Below are 24703 nucleotides of genomic sequence, written 5' to 3'. Positions count from 1 at the left end.
CAAGTGTGTGCCAGCAACCTCCCGGCCTCAGATGAAAGAGTGATCAGCATTTCTGAAGAGACTGCCAAGGATCATCTTCTGCAGCGTGTAATGCACCACCTTGCAAATGGTTGGCAAAAGGGCAATGCCCTCAGTTATTTCATGTGAAGGGCTACCTGACAGTCGTCAAGGGGATTCTCCTCAAGCTGGATTGTATCGTTATTCGTCGCAGCCTGCAGAGCTTAGTGCTCAAACAAATCCACGAGGGATACCTCAGTGTCGAAAAGTGTAGGCGCAGGGCCCGGCAGGCTATATATTGGCCTGGAGTCAGCCAGGACATATCCAACAAGGCCCTCAATTGTGCAACCTGCCAGTGTTTCCAGCATGCTCAAACAAAAGAAACACTCCAGCAACTCGAGATCGTGACCTCTCCATGGTCCAAGGTAGGAATCAACCATTTTCACGCCAATGGGCGTGACTATGTGCTCATCATTGATTACTTCTCAAATTACCTGGACGTTGTGAAGCTGTCAGACCTCACATCGAGGACAGTATCAAGGCCTGCAAGGAGACATTTGCCGGGCATGGTATTCCACTCACTGTCATGAGTGACAATGGTCCCAACTTCCACAGCTAAGAGTGGTCCAATTTCGCCAATTCGTACCAATTCAACCACATTACCTCAAGCCCACACTACCCGCAGTCTAACGGGAAGGTTGAGAAAGGGGTTCATACAGTGAAGCAACTGCTATGCAAGGCTGCAGACTCTGCTTCTGACTTCAACCTTGTGCTGTTGGCATACAGGGCAACCCCTCTGTCCACCGGTATGTCTCCGGCACAACTCCTCATGAATAGAGACTTGCGGACAACTGTTCCAGCCATACACTTACCAGACTTGGATCACCTCCCAGTGCTGCAGAAGGCGCAGCAACTCAGGAACCGGCAAAAGCTGACGTACGATGCTCATGCTACCGATTTGCCTGTGCTATCTCCGGAAGATGCTGTTCGGATCAAGCTACCTGATGGAGGCTAGTCAGCTCCAGCTGTTGTTGTTCGACAGGCTGCTCCCAGATCGTTTGTAATTTGTATGGCTGATGGCTCCATTGTCAGGCGCAACAGAAGGGCACTGCGCAAAGTTGCCTGCCCACCACTGGATCCTACTTTTTCACATGTTATGCCTCCTCCGGACACCTCGCACCATGAGGCCACCAATCTGGCAGCAATCCTACCTGTCAAGGTGCAGTTGTCCCCACCTCCACCTCTCAGGCGGTCGACAAGGATCAGACGCAAGCCCCAAAGGTTGGACTTATAGACATTTATCTCGTAAATTTGTTCTGTATCTGCACGCTAGACACCTATGTATATATTCAGCCACTCGCTTTCATCCACTCACCATTTAATGTAAATAGTTCTACATGTAAATACAATCGCATATGCTCCAAGCAACCAACATTGTTTTTAAAAAGGGGAGATGTCATGATATGCACTCATGCACTTAATGAGACACAGACAGGCAGTGACAGACACCCTGTACAGACAATCAACACACAGGACAGAACACAACCAATCACCAGGCAGAACATTATAAAACATAGGAGGCATCAACACTTTGCCTCTTTCCACTGGTGACAACTGTAGTGACAGTCAGGGTGTATATATCAGTTAGCACCTTCTACACGTGGCTCAGAGCTAGTCTGGTCTAGTTAGTTAAGTAAGCACGCTTAGATTAGTAAAGTGTCAAACCCACAGGGAACTGTGTGCACTGCGTAACAAGTTCAATAAAGCGTATTGAACGAACATCAAAGTTTGGAGTCTACTTTCAAGTACAACTGCATCCAGTTGCAGTCCGTGTTACCCCACGGTGATTAACACACCTCTCACCCTCAGCAATATATCTGACTCTTGCCCGACAGAGAGTTAAACACATCCTGCAAATGAACGGGGTGACTAGGGGCCCAGAGAGTCTGAATTATACCGCACAGCTACTACTTCCTCCACTGAGGTCAGAGGTCCCAGTCGGTTTCTCAACCCACTGAAGAGGTGGAAAGACCAGACTCTCACACAGTTTCAGCCCTTGGCATCCTCATGACTAGACAATTCTGGCAGACATGAGAGGCCTGAGCATTTTGGAGGAAAAGGAAATGGGGGAGGAACCATCCATGGATGGGGGTCGGGGGGGGGGGGTTTGTGGGGCTGAGTGGGACTGTGCCAGCAGTGCCGTGTCATTACTGTGTTGTCAGTGTGGGAGGTGGGAGAGACAGTGTACGGCCATTCCCACACTGCACAGGGATGCAACACTGAGTACGCCACACGGTGTATCCACGGCCTCAAGCCATTGCCTGAGGCCCGCCCCACGATGCTCCGTCCCCGACCGGCCGAGTTCCCGATGGCCTGGGACATGTGTGGTCTCACCCGTTGTGTACTCAGCGTGGCGGCTGCAGACTCAGTCTGGTGCCGCCCAGTCGGGGAAGGGCCAATCCACGGCCAGGGAAGGCTTCATTCGGGGCCGGGGCGCACGAGTGGCCAAAGGGGGTACTATTTTTGCAGTGGGGTCCGTGGGCTCAGTCTGCCATGAAGCACGGCGCGGCTGCTGCAGGCCGCCACCGTGCGCATGCACGGCCATGGGCCTGGCAATGCTCCGGGCCGTATCGACAGCCAGAGCTGGGTACTCTATGCTGCCTCCCCGTTAGCGCCACCCCCCCCCCCCGCCCTCAATCACATCACCCATCAATCAAAACATCCCCTCAATCACATCGCCCCCTCAACCAGACATCCCCTCAATCACATCGCCCCCTCAACCAGACACCACCTCAATCACATCGCCCCCTCAACCAGACACCACCTCAATCACATCGCCCCCTCAACCAGACACCACCTCAATCACATCGCCCACTCAACCAGACACCACCTCAATCACATCACCCCCTCAACCAGACACCACCTCAATCACATGGCCCCCTCAACCAGACACCCCCTCAATCACATCGCCCCCTCAACCAAACACCCCCTCAATCACATCTCCCCTTCAACCAGACACCCACTCAATCACATCGCCCCCTCAACCAGACACCCCCTCAATCACATCGCCCCCTCAATCACATCGCCCCCTCAACCAGGCACCACCTCAATCACATCGCCCCCTCAACCAGACACCACCTCAATCACATCACCCCCTCAACCAGGCACCACCTCAATCACATCGCCCCCTCAACCAGACACCCCCTCAATTGCATCGCCCCCTCAACCAGACACCCCCTCAATCACATCGCCCCCTCAACGAGACACCACCTCAATCACATCGCCCCCTCAACCAGACACCACCTCAATCACATCGCCCCCTCAATCACATCGCCCCCTCAACCAGACACCCCCTCAATCACATCGCCCCTTCAATTGCATCGCCCCCTCAACCAGACAACCCCTCAATCACATCGCCCCTTCAATCAATCAGAACACCCCCTCAATCATTACAGTCCCTCAATCAGAAAACTCCCTCAAACAATCAGAACACCACCTCAATCAATCAGAACATTCCCTCAATCAGAACATTCCCTCAATCTCCTGTATCCATGAGTTCTGGAATGAAGCTGCTGTAACTGCTCCTCTATCTCTGGGGTGTGAGGTTCCCACACCTCCTGCACACATTTGGTTCAGGTTGATGCAAACTGCAGACAGTTGTAACTTTTCACATTAGAAATGGGGTTACCCGCTCCCTCCCTCCCCACCGCGGGTCCAGGCGGCAGATGTGACCCTGTGGGTAAACCCCTCACCTGCCCCGCCCTCAGCGCTCGGCCCGGCCGAGGGCACTTTCCCCCACCGCCTGCGGCTGCCGCTCCGTCTGTTGTCCGTTTCCATGGATCCTCCGCTGGCGGAGGGCGGGAGGGAGGGAGAGCGGTCACCACCGCGGCTTCCTGGTACACGGGAGTAGAGCCAGTGAGTCCCCGGCACCGGGACACATTGTCAGGTCAACCGTGCAGCCTGACACTGTCAATGTAGCAGCGTCCCGTAGGTCTGCCTCTTCCCATGACTGTCTGTCCCTCTGCCTGTTCACCTGCCTGTCCCTCTGCCTGTTCACCTGTCTGTCCCTCTGCCTGTTCACCTGTCTGTCCCTCTGCCTGTCCCCCTGTCTGTACCAATCTGACTGTTCACTTGTCTGTCTGGCTGTTCACTTGTCTATCCCTCTGCCTGTTCATCTGTCTGTCCCCCTGTCTGTACCAATCTGACTGTTCACTTGTCTGTCTGTACCCGTCTGGTTGTTCACCTGTCTATCCCCGTCTGGTTGTTCACCTGTCTATCCCTCTGCCTGTTCATCTGTGTGTCCCTCTGCCTGTACCAATCTGACTGTTCACTTGTCTGTCCCTCTGTCTGTACCTGTCTGGCTGTTCACCTATCTGTCCCTCCGCCTGTCCTTGTCTGTCACTGTCTTTTCACCTGTCTGTCACTCTGTCACTCCCTCTGCCTGTTTACCTATCTGCCCCTCTGCCTGTTCACCCTGTCTGCCTGTTCACCTGTCTGAATGTCTGGCCCTCTGTCTGTTCATTTATCTTTTTGTCTGCCTGTTCAATTGTCAGTTTGCCTGGCCCCTGTCTGCCCCTATCTGCCTGTTCATCTGTCTGCCCCTCTGTCTGTCTGTTCAACTGTCTGTCTGTCCCTCTGTCTGTCCCTGTCTGACTGGTCACCTGTCTGTCTGTTCATCTGTCTATTCCTCTGTCTGTCAGTCTGCCCTGCTGTCTGTCCCTCTGCCTGTTTACATGTCTATCCTCGTCTGCCTGTTCACATGTCTGGCCCGCTGTGTGCTTTCCCCTCTGTCCTTGTCTGCCTAATCATCTGTGTCTTCACCTGTCTGCCTGTCCCTCTGTCTGTTCACCTGTCTGTCCCAGCGTGCATGTTCATCTGTCTGTCTGTCCCTCTTCCTGTTCACTTGTCTGCCGGTCCCTCTGCCTGCTCATCTGTCTGCCTATCTGTCCCTTTGTCTGTCTCTGTCCACCTGTGTCTGTTCACCTGTCTGTCTGTCCATGTATCTGTGCCTGTCTTCATGTTCACATGTCTGCCTGCCTGTCCCCTCTGTCTGTTCGCCTGTCTGTCCCTCTGTTTGTACCTGCCTGCATGTTCACCTATCCCTCTGCCTGTTCCTGTCTCACTTTCTGTTCATCTGTCTACCTCTCCCCGTGCCTGCCCCGGTCTGTGACTCTATCTGTTCACCTATCTGTCTGTCCCTCTGATTGTCCCTGTCTGCCCCTCTGCCTGTTCACCTGTCTGTCCCTCTGTCTGTTCACCTACTTTTCTGTCTGCCTGTCACTCTGTCTTACCTGTCTGTCCCTCTGTCTCTGTGTCTGCTTGTTCACATGCCTGACTGTCCTTGTCTGCCTATCCCTCTGTTTAACCTTGTATGCCTGTTCAGCTGTCTGTCCCCAACTGCCTGTTCACATGTCTTTCTGTTCATCTGTCTGTCCCTGTCTGCCTGTTCACCTGTCTGTCTGCTTGCCCCCTGTCTGTCCCTGGCTGCTTGTTCACCTGTTTTCATGCCTGTCCTGTGTGCCTGTTCAGCTGTCTGTCTGCCCTTCTGTCTGTCCCTGCCTGCCTATTCACCTGGCTGCCTGTTTACCTGTCTGTCCCAGTCTTCCTGTCCACCTGTAACTCTTCCTGTTCACCTGTCTGTCTTTCCCTCTGCATGTTCACCTGCCTGACTGTCCTTCTATCTGTCCCTATCAGTCTGTTCACCTGCCTGTTCACCTGTATGTGTGTCTGCCCCTCTGATTGTCCGTCTGTCCCTCCGCCTGGTCACCTGTCTGCCTGCTGTAGCCATCTAAGATGGACACTGGGCTACAAAATGGAGAACCGCAAGGAACACAGGGAAAAACAGTCATAGTGAGGACACACAGCTTGCAAAAGACTGTTTTGCATTTTGCACGTACAGAAACCAGTTTCCAAAGAGTTAGATAGAACAGTACAGCACAGAACAGGCCCTTCGGCCCTCGATGTTGTGCCGAGCAATGATCACCCTACTCAAGTCAACCTATCCACGTAACCCAACAACCCCCCCCCCCCCATTAACCTTATTTTTTAGGACACTAAGGGCAATTTAGCATAGCCAATCAACCTAACCCGCACATCTTTGGACTGTGGGAGGAAACCGGAGCACCCGGGGGAAACCCACGCACACACGGGGAGGACGTGCAGACTCCGCACAGACAGTGACCCAGCCGGGAATCGAACCTGGGACCCTGGAGCTGTGAAGCATTTATGCTAACCACCATGCTACCGTGCTGCCCACTTTTTTTTTAGAATTTAGAGTAAGCAATTATTTTTTTTCCAATTAAGGGGCAATTTGATGTGGCCAATCCACCTACCCTGCACATCTTTGGGTTGTGGGGGTGAAACCCATGCAGACACAGGGAGAATATGCAAACTCCACACGGACAGTGACACAGGGCCCGGATTCGAACCCGGGTCCTCAGCGCCGTAGACAGCAATGCTAACCACTGTGCCACTGTGCCGCCCTTGCAGAGTTTCAGCCAAAGGTGCAAATGGGAAACAGATCTGCATATTAATGAGGTGATCCCGGCCCAGGGTCAGGTACAATAGAAACATTTAAGTATCAATGGATACTTTTCCATAGACGCCCAGACAGAATGGCGCCAAAGCAACCAAAGCAAAGAGCCGTAGGGACCGCCCCAAACATCGAGAAACAACCCTAGGATTGGGGAGTTTGAAAGATATCGATTGGGAAAGACCCAGTAGAGGAGGGAACCACCCCAAGGGGGCCTGAACCTCCTGAGACCTATAAAAAGAAGGTCAAGCACATGACTCGGTCTGTTGTTTCCAGACTCCGGCCCAGATCTGTTACATCGCATCCTGACTCCAGTTTCATCACCGGCCGTTGAGCATCAGCCATCGAACTGTAAGTGCCAACACAACGATCGCTACGTGATCCAGACCTTGCTAGCCCTTGACAACTTTGCCAATCAGAAAGTTACAGACCAAGAACGGGATGAAGGCCTTGCTCCCTGACCTCGCCTGTTCCTGTCTAGATAAGTATTTAGTTGTTTAGTATTAGAAGTAAGTTAGTCTCTTTAGCGTATGCATGAGTATTTATTATATTTGTTATAATAAACACCAATTGTTTGGACTTACTAATCGGTGTATGGATTTATTACTTTGAACCTGACCTTGATATACTTGTGACGGTGTCTCAATACGACACCTGGCGACTCCGAGCATAATTACACATACAGAGCCATAGTAGTGTTAAGCACACGGCCTTTAAACGGAGGCGTGTTAATCACACTCCGGTAAAACGAGCAACACTGCCCCTCTGCCTGTTCACCTCCTTGTCTGCTTGTTCACCTGTGTCTGTTCACTTGTTTGTCCTTGTCTGCCTGTCCACCTGTCTGCCTTTGTGTCCCTCTGTCTGCCTATTCACATGTGTCCTTGTCTGGCTGTTCATCTAGCTGCCTGTTTGCCTGTCTCATCTGTTCACCTATCTCTCTGTTCAGCTGCCTGTTCACTTATCTGCCTATTGGTCCCCGTCTGTCCCGACCTTCCTGTTCACCTGTCTGCCTATCTGTCCTCCTGTCTGTCCCTATCTTCCTGTTAACCTTTCTGTCTGCCCCTCTGCCAGTTCACCTGCTCCTCTGACTCTCCTTCTGTCTGTCCACCCATCTGCCTGTTATTGTGTCTGACTGTCCCTCTGCCAGTTCACCTGTCTGTCCCTCTGTCTGCCCCTCTGTCTATCCTTCTGTCTGTCCCTCTGTCTACCCGTCTGTCTATCCCCCAGTCTGCCCCTCTGCCTGTTCACCTGTCTGACTATCCTCTGCCTGCCCATGTCCCACCTGTCTGCTCCTCTGTCTGTTCATGTGTCCCCCTGTCTGCCTGTTCACCTGTCTATTTAACTGCCAGTCTGTCAATTTTCTATCTTCCTGTCTATTTATCTATTGGCCTGTTTATCTGGTAGTCTGCCTCTCTGGCTTTTTACTTGTCTATCTGACTGTCCATCTTTCTGTAAAATTCTACCATCTATCCATCCATCAATGTTGCTATATATCAATTATAAAAGGTGCATATTTTGTTAATGAACACTTTATATACCATTCAGAATTTTATACGAGTCTCTATTCATGCATATGAGAAAATTTACCTTCATTATATAAAATGCTCTAAAGGAATGTTTGTTCCAAATAATATTTTATTGATATTGTGGTTTTGGAAAGTGTACAGAGGTGGACATCAAACTATTTCCTCTTTGAAAGTATCCTGGTTACCCAGATAGGCTCAAACAGTTGGGTCACTGAACTTTAGAGCAACCAAGAGCTAGGAGTGGTTGTGACTTATGTGGGCATTAGATTTCATGTGCGCAGACTTTAAGTTTTGATTGAATAGGTGCAGAAGAAGTAGGCACCATTCCTTTAAGTCATACAGGGGCAAGAATAAGTTTGTTGTCAGTGGTGCTATTTTCAGAGAATAGTATCTGTGGAACAGGCTTTCAGTTCACACATCAACACAAATTTGCTGAATTCGGTCAAGTGAAAGCCAAATCTATTTCTGAGTGAAGTGGAGACCACTTCAGATATCAAGCTAGATACCTTGTAATGTTAATCAGGGTCAGCTTGGGACATACATTTTGCAGATTGTTTGCCCTTAATTAGCACTGGGATTTTATCGTTGGTGTTCGCACTGCTCAGGAGGCCCCACGACTTTTCAAGTAGGGTGGGGGGGGGTGCATGTTGTTATGCACCACAGTTATGTTGGACATGCCAAGCCTAACATTATGGTTGGTACCTTTGAATTTACCGGGGCCCTGGATGGGAGGTTGACCCTTAATGAGCACAAGTTCTCGGGATCCCGGCGTGTTGGACCGCTGTGAATAAATTCTACGCATGAGCAGAGATTTAGTAGAAGTTTTTTTTAATAATGTATTTCATTACAAACGTGTATCAAAACAGGTTACAGCAAATAAACACCCCGGGAAACATACTTCCCAACAATCAACTGTACAGTCTGTACAGATTTTTCTCCTTTTTCACCCCCCTCCCCCTGACGAACAACCCTTCAAACACGGTCATAAACACCCCCCACCCTTCCTCAAGCCCCCCTGAAGAGCCCCTTAACTCATACTTTATCTTCTCTAATCGCAGGAATTCGTACCGGTTCCCCAACCAAGCTGCTACCCCCGGTGGCGATGCCGACTGCCACTCCGGCACAATTCGCCGCCGTGCAATCAGAGAGGTGAATACCAAGACATCGGCCTTCCTCCTCTCCATGAGCTCTGGCTTCTCAGAAACCCCAAATATCGCCACCAAACGGTTCGGGTCTACCACCACCTCCACTGTCCTGGCTAAGATCGCAAACACGCCCATCCAGAATCTTCCCAATTTCCCGCCCAAAATCTTCCCAATTGAGATTTAGTAGAAGTTGCTGTGTTTCACCGCACGTGCAACCTACCTGTGCTTGGAGCGGAGACGTTCTATTATATCAATTGCTGTACAAATGGGAGCATACGGCGAGAAAAGATTTTCTGGATTGCTTGGGGCGGGGGTGAATTGTTGCAAGATTGATAGCTTGTGTGAAACCATATGTCAAGTGATTCCCTGCAGATCCAAACCTAGAAAGAGAGACTGAAAACTTAAGTTCCATTCAGGCGACTGAAGACTATGAACATACATCAGGACGCAAAGCCAAGTAAAAACATCAATCATTTACTCCGGAGCTATTGTTTGATGAAACTTGATTGTTCCCAATACTTTTAAATTTTGCCGCATCTGAAAGCAGTTTAATGAAAGAATGAACAGGTATCAAATTACCCATATCCCTGCTAAATTTATAATATAATTAATTGTCATGAGAAAGTGTTTGTCTTCTAATTTTCTGCCTTTGAATGCATAAGGTCTAGCTTATTCTCTGCATATAGAACATCACAGTCTTTGGACCTGGCATTATCTAAAGTCTATTTTATTTCTTTTATCATTTAGCTTCACTAAATTTCTCAATTCCAGCATTACATATTAACATGGGAGGGTGGAGGCCAAAATGAGGGTGTATAACCTAGAACTTAGACCAAAGTTTGATAAAAGTGATGTCAGGAAGCCCTTCTTCACACTAAAGGTAACAGGAATCTACCATGTCCTCCCCCAAAGGTCAGGTCAACTAAAAATTTCAAAATTAAGATTCATCGGTGGTTAGACAAATTTTGAAGGGTTGCGCAGCTATGGTAGATAGAAGGGATTAAGGCATGGATCTAACTGAATGGTGGAACAAACTCAAATGGCTGAATTTTCAGGGCGGCAGCCAGTGACTAGTGGTGTGCCTCAGGGGTCAGTGCTGGGACCACAACTTTTCACAATATACATTAATGATCTGGAGGAAGGAACTGAAGGCACTATTGCAAAGTTTGCAAATGATACAAAGATCTGTAGAGGGGCATGTGGAATTCTTTGTCACAGAAGGTTGTGGAGGCCAAATCACTGAGTGTCTTTAAAACAGAGATAGATAGGTTTTGATCAATAAGGGGATCAGGGTTATGGGGAGTAGGCAGAATTGATGTGTTATCTGTGTTGGTCTAACATTGACTGCAACTGGATGCAGTAAAACGAGAAACAGGCTTCCGACACAGGAGATGGTCCAACACAGTTTTATTGAAGCTGTTGATTGCTGTACATAATCTGCTGTGGGCTGACACTCTATTAACCTAACTGATAACCTCCTACTGGCTTGACCAGACTAGCTCTCTATCACATGGTGATGATGCTAATTGGCCTGTGCACTGTGACTATCTCCCTGGCCGTGTCCTGTGAGAGAGAGCAAGCCTTAATACCCTTTGGGCTTTATAGTGGTGGTGTCCTGTCTGGTGATTGGTTGTTCTGTGTTGTGTGCATTCATTGGTTATCCTGTGTGTCAATCACTGCCTGTCTGCATCTTATGATATACATGAGTGGATACTATGACAAGAATAGGGATGAGAAAAATATCAGCCATGATTGAATGGCGGAGCAGACTCGATGGGCTGAGTGGTCTAATTCTGCTCCTATGACTTATGGTCTTATGGTAATAGTCTACTTGTCTGTTATGGTGACCACGAACAACATGGGGGGGGGGGGGGGGGGGGGGAGGTGATTGGCAATAAATCTTCCCCTGGGCTTCGAGAGATATGAATTCCCCTATTAAGCAGGCATAGACTCGCCCAATAGGAGATGCACGACGAGAGTTTAAAACCCACAGTTCCGACCCAGACCGGCAGCTCCATGGGTCCCCGGGCTGGGACACAAGTGTTATGCTGCGGCGGCCCTTTCTGTTACTTTAATAAAGGGAGTTATTGTTAGAAGACTGTTCTTGGCAATGTTGTTACAACATGGAGTCCTTTACTTCGAGAAGGAAGTTTATATAATACCTTTCTCAAAGTGCTCCACATCCAGTACTATAGACCAGTGAGCCTTACTTCTGTTGTGGGAAAAGTCTTGGAAAGGTTTATAAGAGATAGGATGTATGATCATCTGGAAAGGAATAATTTGATTAGAGATAGTCAACATGGTTTTGTGAAGGGTAGGTCGTGCCTCACAAACCTCATTGAGTTCTTCGAGAAGGTGACCAAACAGGTGGATGAGGGTAAAGCAGTTGATGTGGTGTATATGGATTTCAGTAAAGCGTTTGATAAGGTTCCCCACGGTGGGCTATTGCAGAAAATACAGAGGCATGGGATTCAGGGTGATTTAGCAGTTTGGATCAGAAATTGGCTAGCTGATAGAAGACAAAGAGTGGTGGTTGATGGGAAATGCTCTGACTGGTGTCCAGTTACTAGTGGTGTGCCACAAGGATCTGTTTTGGGGTCATTGCTGTTTGTCATTTTTATAAATGACCTGGAGGAGGGCGTAGCAGGATGGGTGAGTAAATTTGCAGATGACACTAAAGTCGGTGGAGTTGTGGACAGTGCGGAAGGATGTTACAAGTTACAGAGGGACATAGATAAGCTGCAGAGCTGGGCTGACAGGTGGCAAATGGAGTTTAATGCAGAAAAGTGTGAGGTGATTCATTTTGGAAGGAATAACAGGAAGGCAGAGTACTGGGCTAATGGTAAGATTCTTGGTAATGTGGACGAGCAGAGAGATCTCGGTGTCCATGTCCATAGATCCCTGAAAGTTGCCACCCAGGTTGAGAGGGTTGTTAAGAAGGCGTACGGTGTGTTAGCTTTTATTGGTAGAATTGAGTTTTGGAGCCATGAGGTCATGTTGCAGTTGTACAAAACTCTGGTGCGGCCGCATTTGGAGTATTGTGTGCAGTTCTGGTCGCCACATTATAGGAAGGATGTGGAAGCATTGGAAAAGGTACAGAGGAGATTTACAAGAATGTTGCATGGTATGGAGGGAAGATCATATGAGGAAAGGGTGAGGGACTTGAGGCTGTTTTCGTTAGAGAGAAGAAGGTTAAGAGGGGACTTAATTGAGGCATACAAGATGATCAGAGGATTAGATAGGGTGGACATCGAGAGCCTTTTTCCTCGGATGGTGATGTCCAGCACGAGGGGACAGAGCTTTAAATTGAGGGGAGATAGATATAGGACAGATGTCAGAGGTAGGTTCTTTACTCAGAGAGTAGTAAGGGCGTGGAATGCCCTGCCTGCAACAGTCGTGGACTCGCCAACACTAAACGCATTCAAATGGTCATTGGATAGGCATATGGACGATAAGGGAATAGTGTAGAGGGACTTTAGAAGGGTTTCACAGGACGGTGCAACATCGTGGGCCGAAGGACCTGTACTGCGTTGTAGTGTTCTATGTTCTATGTATCCATTGAAGTATGTGAAGTGCAGTCATTGTTGTAAATTCTCACAAACAGCAGCACAATAATTGATGAGGTCATCCATTTTAGTGATGTTGGTTTGAAGGATATATGTTAACCAGTACTGGTTAAAAACCTCCCTGCCAGGGGTGCTCAACTGTGTCCAACTTATTTCCCACACATATGCTCTCATCCCTTTCCCTTCCCTCCTAGAATCATCACCCACCCCCCTATCCCTGCCTCCATGTTCAACAGATCAGCCTCCATTTCCAGCACCTCCATTGTGATGCCAACAGCAAACTCCATCTTCCCCGCCCCCTCCCTGTCAGCATTCTAAAGGGTGGCTCCTGCTGTGACACCCTAGTTCACTTTCTATTAACCACCCCCCCTCCCCAAACACCTCCTCCCCTCCCCACAGCACCTTCCCATCAAAGTGCAGGAGGAGTAACACCTGCACTGTTACCTCCTCTTCTCATCACCCAGGCCCCAAACACTCCTTCCAGGTGAAGCAGTGATTTACATGTACCTCAAATGTTGGTGTTCATGGTATGGCCTTCTCTATATCGGGGCAGACCAAACAGACACTGGGCACCCACTTTGCACAAGCATGGCCTCTAACTTCTGATCGCTTACCATTTTAATTCCCCAACATGCTTCCAACACTGACCTCTATCCTTAGCCTGCTGCACTGTTCCAATAGAGCTCAATGCAAGCTGGAGGAACAGCACCTCGGCCGGGATTCTCCGACCCGGCGCCAGCCTCCCTATTCTCCGCCGCCATTTTTCGGGCGCCGGCGGGAATCCCCGGGCCCCAATAGGCTGAGTAGCCGAAGAGTTTGGCCCAGTCCCGCCGGCGTCAATTACTCACCTCGCACATGGCGGGACCTGGAAGGTAAGTGTGCGGGGGTCGTTCCGCGGTGGGGCGGAGGGATCCGAACCCAGGGGGGGGAGCCTCCACGGTGGCCTGTCCGTGATCGGGGCCTACCGATCGGCAGGTGGGCTGGTTCCGTGGGGTCCTACTTTACTCTGCACCGAGCCCCTGTAGGCCTCTGCCATATTGCCCGGGGGCCGGCGCGGGGAAGGGAACCCCCGCTCATGCATGGAAATACGCCGGCCGTTCCACGCATGCGCGGACTCAGGCGGGACGTTCCCCGCCAGCTGGAGCTGAGGGGATGACTCCGGCGGCAACCTAACCCCCTAGAAAGGTGGGAATTCCTCACTTTCGGGGGCCGTTGACGCTGTTTTCCCGCCGGCGTGCGAACACAAAATCCCACCCCTCATCTTTCAATTTGGCACTTGCAGTTTTCGGGACTCAAAGTTGACTTGAACTATTTTGGACTGTAATCTCTGACCATCCCATACACGCATCCCAATTATGTCTCATTCTCTTTGCAGGTTTCAGTCTAAACCTTGGTTTTTCCGATCTTTGCTTTTGGACAATAGCCGATCAATACTCGGTCATTGACACATCCTCTGAACCCATCCATTGTTCCTTTCCTTCTCCCATTCCGACCAACTTCTTTGTCATTTAAGGCTGGATTCTCCGGTCCGCCAGCCGCATGTTTCTTGGCGGCATTCTGTTCATTGGCAGCGGGATTTGGCCTGTACTCATGAAGAAAAAAATAATTACCTGGTCATCGTCACACTACTGTTTGTGGGATCTTGCTGTGCCCGTGTTGGCTGCTGGAATCTGGAATCAAAAGCTATTGTTGTAAAAACCTATATGGGTCATTAATACCCTTTTAGGGAAGGAAATCTGCCATCCTTACCTGGACTGGCCTACATGTAACTCCAGCCCCAAAGCAATGTAGTTGATTCTTAACAGCCCCCTGCAGTGGCCAAGCAAGCCACCCAGTTCAAGGACAATTAGGGATGGGCAAACAAATGATGGCCCAGCCAGCAACATCCACATCCCACGGCAGTGACTAATGAGGTACCATGGGGATCAGTGCTTGGGCCCCAGCTGTTCACAATATAAATGATCTGGACGAGGGAACTAAATGTAACATAGCCAAGTATGCTGACAACACAGAACTGGACCGAGTTGTTGAGGAGGATGCAAGGAAGCTTCAAGGTGATTTAGACAAGTTGAGTAAGTGAGGAAACACATGGCAGATGCAGCGGCTAAATGTGAAGCTACACTTCGGTGTGAGAAACAGAAGGGAAGAGTACTATTGAAATGGTGTTATTATATTGGGAAGTGCGAATGTACGAAGGGATCTGTGTATCTTTGTACACCAGTCAATGAAATTGGAGAGGCAGGTGCAGTAAGCAATTAGGAAGGCAAATGGCATGTTGGCCATCACTGTAAAAGGATTTGAGTTCAGAAGTAGAGATGTCTCAACTGCTATTTTACAGGGCCTTGCTGAGACCATACCTGGAGTATTGTGTGCAGCTTTGGTCTCCTTACCTAAGAAAGGATGTACTTGCCATAGAGAAAGGGCAGCAGAGGTTCAAAAGGCTGATATCTAGGAGTTGGTGGGACTGCCCTATGAGGAGAGATTGTTTAAATGGGCCCGTATTCACAAACGTTTAGCAGGATGAGAGGAGATCTGATTAGAACGTATAAAACTCTAACAGGGCTGGACAGACTATATACAGGGAGGGTGTTTTCCCCGGTTGGGGAATCTAGAACCAGGGTCACAGTCTCAGGATACAGGGTAGACCATTCAGGACAAAGATGAGAAAAATGTATTCACTCAAACGATAGTGAACCTGTGGAATTCTCTACAAAGAAGACTGTGGGGGACAAGTCACTGAATATTTCAAGAAAGAGATTGATAATGCTTTAGATTTTAATGGCATCAACAGGTATGGTCAGAAAGTGGGAATATGGCATTGAGATGGAGGATCAGCAATGATCATAATGAATGGCGGAGCAGGCTCGAAAAGCCAAATAGCTTACTCCTGCTCCTAGTTTCTATGGGCACGATCTAACAGCCTCATCGCATCCGACTAGGTGTCAGGATGAGGCCGTTGAATCTCACAAGAGGCGTCTCGTGTGATTTGCAACACTCAAAATGCCTCGCGAGATTTAACAGAGTCTCGGGGGACATCGCAATCTGCATCTCGCCCTCGCTGGGCTCGATCCAGATCAGCATATTTAAATGGGGCATTAGGCCTCACCTGGGAGACCTCGCCAGGGTACTGTTTAGTTATGGTTTCCACAAATGGGACCAGTCATAATGGCACCTAGAGGGAGTATTGCAGGCCATTGGAGACCTCGGGTGGTCAGGGAGAGGGCAGGGTGGCACCCGGGCACCTTGGCACTCTGGAAGTGCTACTGCCAGGATGGCCATACCAGGGTGCCAGGTTGACTCTGCCAGGGATCGGGCCAGTGGTGGGAAGACAGGGAAAGCCAGACAAAATGGTGCCCGACCTGGGAGGAACCTTTACTGCTGGGCCCGCCAGCTGGACCTGCCTCTAAGAAACTCTCTGAGGCCAAAGGAAATGGCAAAGTGCCCTTGAATAACAGGGTGTTTCTCAGTGCTTAAGCCACCGAGAAAGATCCCGCTGAATGTGCCCAAACTGGGCATAGAATGTTTCCGGTTAAATCATCCCCGATGTTTCCATGATGAAAGAATAAATAAATGAGCCATATTGGCTCACTCTGATCAACTCTTATTTGACCAAGAATTCAGTCAGTGTCGAGTGGAGCCTGGCCTCGTAAGGCCTCTTGACTGAGCAATGAGAGTGCTCCCCGTCAAAAGGCTGAGATCTACACCAGACAGTTCGGTGTAACTGGTACAGCAAACACGAAGACAGAGAAATGTGGATTCTTGACACAGATTTGTAGACGGGTGTGAGTGCTCCTGGCGTCAGACTTGAGACAGCCGTGAATAAACCCTGACATTTGGAAGAAATCTGTAATGATTGCTTCGGCCCTCAATAATTATCGTGACATCCCAAACGCTGCCGGACATTCCTTAACCCTTTGACAACGACTAGTTCCAAGTTTAAAATTGGACGCGTATATACGATTTTTAAAAAAGTTCTCTTTATCCACAGATGAGGCCAGTGTATTTCTAACTCTTTATTATGGAAATTAAGGCCAAAGTGAATTAAAGCAAAATACTATTGTAGGAATCCCTCAATTAAACGGGATTACTTTTGGTTTGTGCTGCTGGGGAAAGTGAATGATTGGACAAGAATTTCCCAGAACCCATAGATTAATATGGCCATCTGTCTGCCAACCAGTTGACCGAGTTTTCCAGTCTGAGAGGTACTTCAGCTTTGTCTATCATTGGCTGAGAGCAATTGCAGCCAATTTGTAGCTGATGGGTTGGAAGCGAATGATAATTAGGTGGCAGCATGTTCATTTTTGAGAAAGAACTGATTTGCAATTAAAAAGCGAAGGCTTCACATCTTCAGGGAAAGCAGCAGTTAGTTCATGTACAGCAAGGTCGCTCCAGCAATGAGATCAATGAGCAGTTCAACTGTTTTGGTGGAGAGAGGGGGACGTGAACCTACAGTTGTCTGAAGTACTGGCGAGAGGAGGTCAGCAAAAGAACCAAGTATATCTGTCACAACCACACTCCAAAACGGTCGCATCTCTCAGCGTTATTTATGTAAATAATCACAGAAGGCTCCTTTTGTGAGGGCCACGAAGAATCCAGCACGAGTTTACAGGATACAAAGAAATAACATTTATTTACAATAACATATATACACAACAGCAGCAACTTCCCTTGCTGCCCACTCCTCTATCTCTGGTTCTATACTTGCCAGCTATATTTATGCAGGGAGTCTGCTAATGATTTCTCCACCCCCCTCATTGGGGAAGCTCATACTCCCACAGGATTGTGGGATTGTCATTAGTCCCCAGCCAATGGTAAGCTGGCAGGTTATAACATCCCTCCCCCCACCCCCAAGTCCAAGGAATCCACCGAAGACCCTGGCGAAGGAGGGCGTCGGACTCGTTTTGCCGCAGGCCGGACACCATTTGCACGAGGCGCTGGATCGGGCGGTGTGTAACAAGATGGAGACCGGCGTTTCCGTGATGAACGGCGTAACGGTTGTACATCCACGGCCTGTGGGCCCGAGGATTCCCCCTCTGAGGTGACTTGTGTCTCCATCTCGGAGTCAGAGTCTGCTGCCTCTGTCATCTCGGCGTCTTTACCTCCACGCGGTTCTGTCACGACCTGCGCAGGCTTTGAGTGAGGCACCAGAGGAAGATTGTGAGGACTATTTTCCATTGTGTCTGGTCTCTGCGGCTGTAGAAATGAGCTCCTGGGGTGGGGAATCTTTGGCAGGGATAGTCTTCTGGACCGAACATGGTCTACATGTTTGCGCTGGAGACGCCCCTGGGCTTGTACCTGGTAAGAGATAGGGCCCGTTTGGCGAAAGATTACGCCAGAGACCCACTGGGCACCACCAGCAAAATTCCGAACGAACACTGGGTCACCGGGCGTAAACTGCCGAATCGGCCGGTGCCGAGAAAAACCATGTCCCTGCCGTTCTTGTGTGCGGCGTACTTCTGCGCCAATGTCCGGGAAAACCATGCTAAGGCAGGTGCGAAGTCTCCGGCCCATTAGGAGTTCTGCGGGAGCTACCCCAGTCACCGCATGGGGGGTGGTCCTATATGAAAACACAAACCGAGCCAGTCTCGTGTCCATCGACCCAGAAGACTGCTTCTTTAGGCCTCGTTTGAATGTCTGCACTGCGCGCTCCGCCAACCCATTTGAAGCCGGGTGGTAATGGGCAGTGTGGATATGGCGTATGCCGTTCATCTTCATGAACCTCGCAAACTCCTCACTTGTGAACGGAGTGCCATTGTCCGTGACCAGCACCTCGGGGAGGCCATGCGTACTGTAAGACAAACGCATCTTCTCGATTGTTGCGCAGGACGTTGTGCCTCCCATCTTATGCACCTATAACCATTTAGACTGGGCGTCGATTAATACCAGGAACATGGATCCTTGAAAAGGGCCGGCGAAATCCGCATGCAAGCTGCGCCCAACGCCACCCTGGCCTTTCCCAGTGATGTAGAAGCGCGGCCAGTGGAAGTTTCTGATGCTCCTGGCAAATGGAGCAGTTTTGGGCCACCTTCTCAATGTCGGTGTCGAGGCCTGGCCACCAGACATAACTCCGGGCCAACATTTTCATTTGGTCACATTGTGCAAGTCTCTTAGTATCAGCTCCTGTCCTTTTTCCGGGACAATCACATGCGTCCCCCACAAAAGGATGCCGTGTTCCACGCTGAATTCGGACAGCTTGGAGGAAAATGCCCGCAACTCGACTGGGAGCTGTCTATGCTGCCCACCATACAGAACTATGTGCCGAACCTTTGACAGGACTGGCTCCACTCACGGATCTGTGATGCCGTGACAGGCAGGGTGTCCATAAAATTTAGGGTTGCAACCACCTCAACATGGGGCCGGTCGATAAAGGCAATTGGCTCAGTGCGTCGGCATTCCCTATGTCGGTTCCTGGTTTGTGCTCCAGAGAATACTCGTATGCAGCGAGCAACAAAGCTCAGCGCTGGATCCGGGCGGAAGCAATGGGCGGTATTGGCTTATCCTCTCTGAAAAGTCCCAGCAGAGGCTTATGATCAGTCACGATAGTGAAGTGGCGGCCTATACGTACTGGTGGAAACGTATCACCGCAAAGACTACCGCCTGGCCCTCCTTCTCGATCTGCGCGTACTTTTTTTCCGCTGCAGTCAATGTATGGGAGGCGAAAGCTATCGGCCGCTCGGCCCTGTTCTCCATCTTGTGGGACAGGACGGCCCCAATACCATACGGGGATGCATCACATGTGACGAGCAAAGGCTTTCCAGGATCATAGTGGGTTAGTAACCCAGACGACGATAATTATTGTTTTACCCGCCGGAAAGCGGCTTCTTGCGGCTGACCCCAAACCCAGGTGTGATTCTTCTTTCGCAGAAGGTTCACCAGGGCCAGCGTAGTTGCCAGATTGGGGAGGAACTTCCCGTAATAGTTTACGAGGCCGAGAAACGAACGAAGATGCGAAGTGTCAGTCGGGGCGGGGGTCTGTTGAATTGCGCGCACCTTCTCTGCGACGGGGTGCAAACCTTCGCGGTCCACCCGATAACCCAGGTAGACTACTTCCTTTGCCTGAAAAACGCACTTTGTGCGACGTAAACAAACTCCAGCCTCCGAAAAGCGTCTAAGGACAGGCTCCAAAATTTTCCAAATGTTCCTGCTCCGACGTCCCCGTGATCAAAACGTCATCTAAGTAGACAGCAACCTCTCAAAATGCCCTCCATAACGCGTTGAAAAATAGCGCAGGCAGAGGATACTCCAAAGGGCAAATGTGTATATTCATACAGGCCCAGGTGTGTATTAATCGTTACATATGGCCGGGAGGCAGGGTCCAGCTCCAACTGTCAGTAGGCGTGACTCATATCTAATTTTGTGAACGAGAGTCCGCCTGGAGGCTTCGCGTAGAGATCCTCTATGTGAGGCATTGGGTATCGGTCGAGTCGGGATCCGTATTCACTAAGTTTAGAGTCGCCGCACAAGCGAACTGTGGCATCTGGCTTCATTACAGGTACAATGGGCGCTGCCCAGTCAGTGAAACGGACGGGCCTGATGATACCCAAAGTCTCCAATCGAGTGAGCTCCCCTTCTACCTTCTCGAGCAAGGCGTAAGGCACCGGGCGCGCCCGGAAATAGCGCGGCGTGGCTCCTGGTTCCACTTGGATACGGGCTACAGCCCCTTTTATTTTCCTCAAACCCGGCTGGAATACATCTGGGTATCGTCCTAGCACCTCAGTCAACCCTCCAGAAACTGTTTGGAGGATGTGCTGCCACTGCAGCCGCAAATGGCGCAACCAGTCCTGACCCAACAGGCTGGGCCCATGGCCGCGCACCACGATAAGTGGGAAACGCCCCACCTGGCATCCAAAAACAACAGGGGTCATCGTAGTTTCTGCAATGTCCAATGGTTCCCCCGTGTAGGTGGCCAACCTGGCCTGTGTGTCGGTTAATGTAAGGGTCTGTATACCATGCTTGATGCGGTCGAATGTCCTCTGGGCGATCACGGAGACCGCTGCGCCAGTGTCCAACTCCATCTCAAGCGGGTGGCCATTGACCCATACTGTCACTTTAATGGGGGCCACACGGGGAGCTGCCACACAATGCAGCTGCAGGCAGTCATCCTCCGTCTCCACGTCCTCGGGAGTAGTCGCCGCAGGTTCATTCAAATGGAAGGTCCGGCCCCTGGGCTGGCCCCAGTTTCGGTCAGAATGACGGTGCCTCTGGCACCCCCAGGACCGGCGTCCGCGACGGGGTCGGCGTCTACAAGCCTGACACGGACATGGCTCCTCATCCATTGGTTCTGGAGAAGGCTCCCTTCGGGGAGGAATGTCCGACAGCCACTGGCGTCGATCCGGACGTCGCCTCGCCCAAGGTACCGCAGGGGTGCAGGGGGACGCTTTCGGACAGAAGGGGTTGCGCCCCAAGGCATGCACTTCCATTTCCTGTAGCTCCTGCACTCCTCGTTCCGCGCTCTCTCGGGACAATACTATTTGAATGGCCTGTTGAAAAGTCAATGTTGGCTCGGCTAACAACTTTCTCTGGGTGGCCGCATTGTTAATACCGCAAACCAAACGGTCACGTAACATTTCTGACAATGTCTCACCATAGTCACAGTACTCCGTAATCCTGCTTAGCCTGGATAGAAACTCAGCAAGGGATTCTCCTGGGGTCCTCTCAGCGGTATTAAACCGGTAACGTTGGACTATCGTGGATAGGGTTGGGTTAAAATGTTGCCCCACTAAGTTCACAAGTTCATCAAACGTTTTGGTGTCCGGCGCAGCTGGGGTACGTAAGGCTCCTAATCACCCCAAACATATGCGGGCCGCAGGCGGTGAGCAATATGACCACCTGGCGCTCGTTTTCGGTGATGTTGTTTGCCCGGAAATAATAACGCATCGGTTGTGCGTACTGGTTCCAGCTTTCCAGCGCAGCATCAAAGACACCCAAACGTCCATACAGAGGCATGGTGTAATAGAAAATAACTTCCAACCTATAGCCAACAAATATCCAGGGAGGTGGCTTCAGCAGTGTAGACAGCTATTCACTTTAACCCTCGTCGCCAGTTTTGTGAGGGCCACGAAGAATCCAGCACGAGTTTAAAGGATGCAAATAAATAACATTTATTTACAATAACATATATATATATATATATATATATACACAACAGCAGCAACTTCCCTTGCTGCCCACTCCTCTCTCTCTCTGGTTCGAAACTGGCCAGCTCTATTTATGCAAGGAGTCTGCTAATGATTTCTCTGCCCCCCTCATTGTGGAAGCTCATACTCCCACGGGATTGTGGGATTGTCATTAGTCCCCAGCCAATGGTAAGCAGGCAGGTTATAACAGCTCCTCTCTCTCTCATCAGCTGTAGATACCATTCAACCAAATCTTCCTGAAAAAAAGTAACTGGGAGTTCACGACATACGCCATCATCAATGATGAACTGAGTCAGCAAGTTCAGAGGAACAAGACATATTGGGTCTCTGTTACATATTGGTCGATTTACCCCGCTGGCACAAAAGGAAGGTTGACACCAACTCTGCAATTGTTAAGAATTCACTGGACTCACTTGTCCATTAAACTCACCACAGAAAGTTCAAGCTAGCACAGTGGGTAGCACTGTTGGTTCACAGCGCCAGGGACCCGGGTTTGATTCCCAGCTTGGGTCACTGTCTGTGAGGAGTCTGCACGTTCTCCCCGTGTCTGCGTGGGTTTCCTCCGGGTGCTCCGGTTTCCTCCTACAAGTCCCAAAAGACGTGCTGTTAGGTGAACTGGACATTCTGAATTCTCCCTCTGTGTACCTGAACAGGAGCCGGAATGTGGCAACTAGGGGATTTTCACAGTAGCTTCATTGCAATGTCAATTTAAGCCTACTTGTGACACTAATAAAGATTATTATTATTATAATCATTCCAACAATCTACCCGGCCCAGAAACGGAACAATTTAAACTGTATGCAGCAAGTGCTTCACCCAATTTTTCAGAATTTTACATTTTGTATTTTCCTTACTCCCTCTTCTTTTTGTCTCTCTTTATCCAGCCCTTCTGTCCCTCCTTTTAATTCTCTCCCTGTACATGAGAAGGATTCACCCCCTATTCATTGTTCATTCTCTCTCGCTTCTTAAACTCATTGCTGGTCCCACAGTTTGATCAAGTCCCAGATGATGGGTTGCCCTCAGCTCACACATCCAGTAGCTTGAAGCATAAATTAAACACAAGCTGATCTGTGAAAGAGGATGATGTCCCCACAACAACAGGATTTGGTCCATTTTATATAATGTGTATTGTATGAAAATAGCATTCTGTACCTGTGGATGCTGAACTAATTGGAAATCCGTCTTTGGGTCATGTGACTTGCCGTTTGGTCTATTAAAAATGTTATAGGTCAAAGTTACTCAATGATATCACAATTGGATGAGTGTTGGTTCGATAAATGTCATGGACTATGATTGGTTAAATAGTCATTGCATCACAAAAATCCTCAGGGTTTCAAGCTCAAGGCTCGTCATTGTCATTGGCAGATACCTATAAGGAGCTGTAAGTATAGTCACTATTACAATGCGGGAAGCAAGGTGGCCAATTTGTGCACAGCAAGCTCCCACAAAAAGCATTATGGCAATGGGCAGGTCACCTGCTTTAATGGTGTTGAGAAATGGTGAGGGAAATGGTGTTTGGATCTCCTTGTCCTGTCCAATTCTTTGCTTCAAGATTTTTTTTTAAAACTTCAAAACAGTCACAGTCAATGGGCACGATTCTCCGGAAAGATTTCCAGGTGCTGTCGCAAGCGAGAATTGCCGCGGGTTTCCCGCCGCTCGGTCCAGCGAGGCCGGCAACACTATTCAGCGTTAATTGGTCAACTTAACGAGGCCTCACGGGCTTCCCTCCCCAAATTCCGGCTCGCTAGCTGATTCGCCGGGACCGCACTCACCAGCCCCCCGCTAACAACGTCGAGCAGCACTTAAAACTGCACTTGCTCAGCCAGCTCGGATTAATGGCGCCGAGGACACCGGCCCCAGGATTCGGGCATGTTGACCTAGGGAGGCTCCTGGACATGGTGGAGGTCAGGAGGGATGTCCTGTTCTCGCAAGGGTCCCGGAGGGTGAGCCAGAAGACAGTCAGTGCTGCCTGGGATGAGGATGTACCAGCAGTCAGCTCGGACAGTGTGACCATGAGGACCGGCCTCCAGTGTCGGAAGAAGGTCAACAACCTGCACCGGGCAGCCAGAGTGAGTAGACACCAACGTCCCACCCCCAATCCGCCAAGGGAGTATCCCCCCAGGCAATCCCCATCCCTCCCTCTATCCCCTTCAGCGCTCCCTCCACCCACCCCTTCAACGCTCCCTCCACCCTAACCCTCCCTTCACATACCTACCCCCACAACTATAAACCACGCATGTGGCTAACGATGCCCACTGTGTCCCCTCAAGAAAACCACTCCCATAATCAGCGGGAGAGGGCTAGACTGGCAGTGGGGTGCTGGACTTAAGAATCCTCACCTCCTTCGAGGAGCGTACCCTGGAGGTGACTGGTGTGGCCGAGGACAGGGCCGTCACCAACGTAGAGTCTACAGAGGTGAGGGACCACCAGGATCCACCCGGAGGGTCTGTCAAACGTGAGTAGTGATTGCCTTACAGACAGACCCATCCTTCCCACTAACCAGATGTCCATTCTCCCGCAGGTCTGCCAGCCGACGGTGCCGGCCCATCCCGGGCGGCCCCCTCTTCTGACTCCAAGGAGAACACCTCGGAAGAGAGCTCCGAGGATGCAACTGCTATAGTTGCAGCACAGCTGTCATCCCCACCCTCCTCCAGCGCAGATACACACACCTCGGTGGGAAATGTTAATGGCCAGGCTTCTGGGGCACAATCTGGTGAGCACCACACTGCTGCTGATGCACATCAGATGGAGGCAGGAACCCCCAGGTTAGACAGCAGTTGGAGATCTGCTGGATCCCAGG

The 24703-nt window shown here is 50.1% G+C and overlaps 1 protein-coding gene across 5 annotated transcripts in view; it reads right to left on the bottom strand.

Annotated features, from left to right (window-relative positions):
* The window catches only part of LOC119973257 (protein diaphanous homolog 1-like), a 238955-nt gene extending 215848 nt beyond the window's left edge, over window positions 1–23107 (bottom strand). For 2 of the 5 annotated variants that reach the window (XM_038810988.1, XM_038810986.1), the window contains exon 1: window positions 3750–3853. In XM_038810988.1, coding sequence (XP_038666916.1) covers window positions 3750–3834 — 85 coding nt within the window. In that variant the 5' untranslated portion in view covers window positions 3835–3853. Of the gene's footprint in view, window positions 1–3749; window positions 3854–9420; window positions 9581–14376; window positions 14417–23055 lie in introns of those variants that run through there. The other 3 variants (XM_038810989.1, XM_038810990.1, XM_038810991.1) reach the window with 3 other exon arrangements.
* Window positions 23108–24703: the final 1596 nt, after the last annotated feature.

The sequence above is a fragment of the Scyliorhinus canicula genome, chromosome 11, assembly GCF_902713615.1.
Source record: "Scyliorhinus canicula chromosome 11, sScyCan1.1, whole genome shotgun sequence".
Classification (NCBI taxonomy): Eukaryota; Metazoa; Chordata; class Chondrichthyes; order Carcharhiniformes; family Scyliorhinidae; genus Scyliorhinus; species Scyliorhinus canicula.
This window is presented reverse-complemented; position numbering and strand designations above follow the sequence as displayed.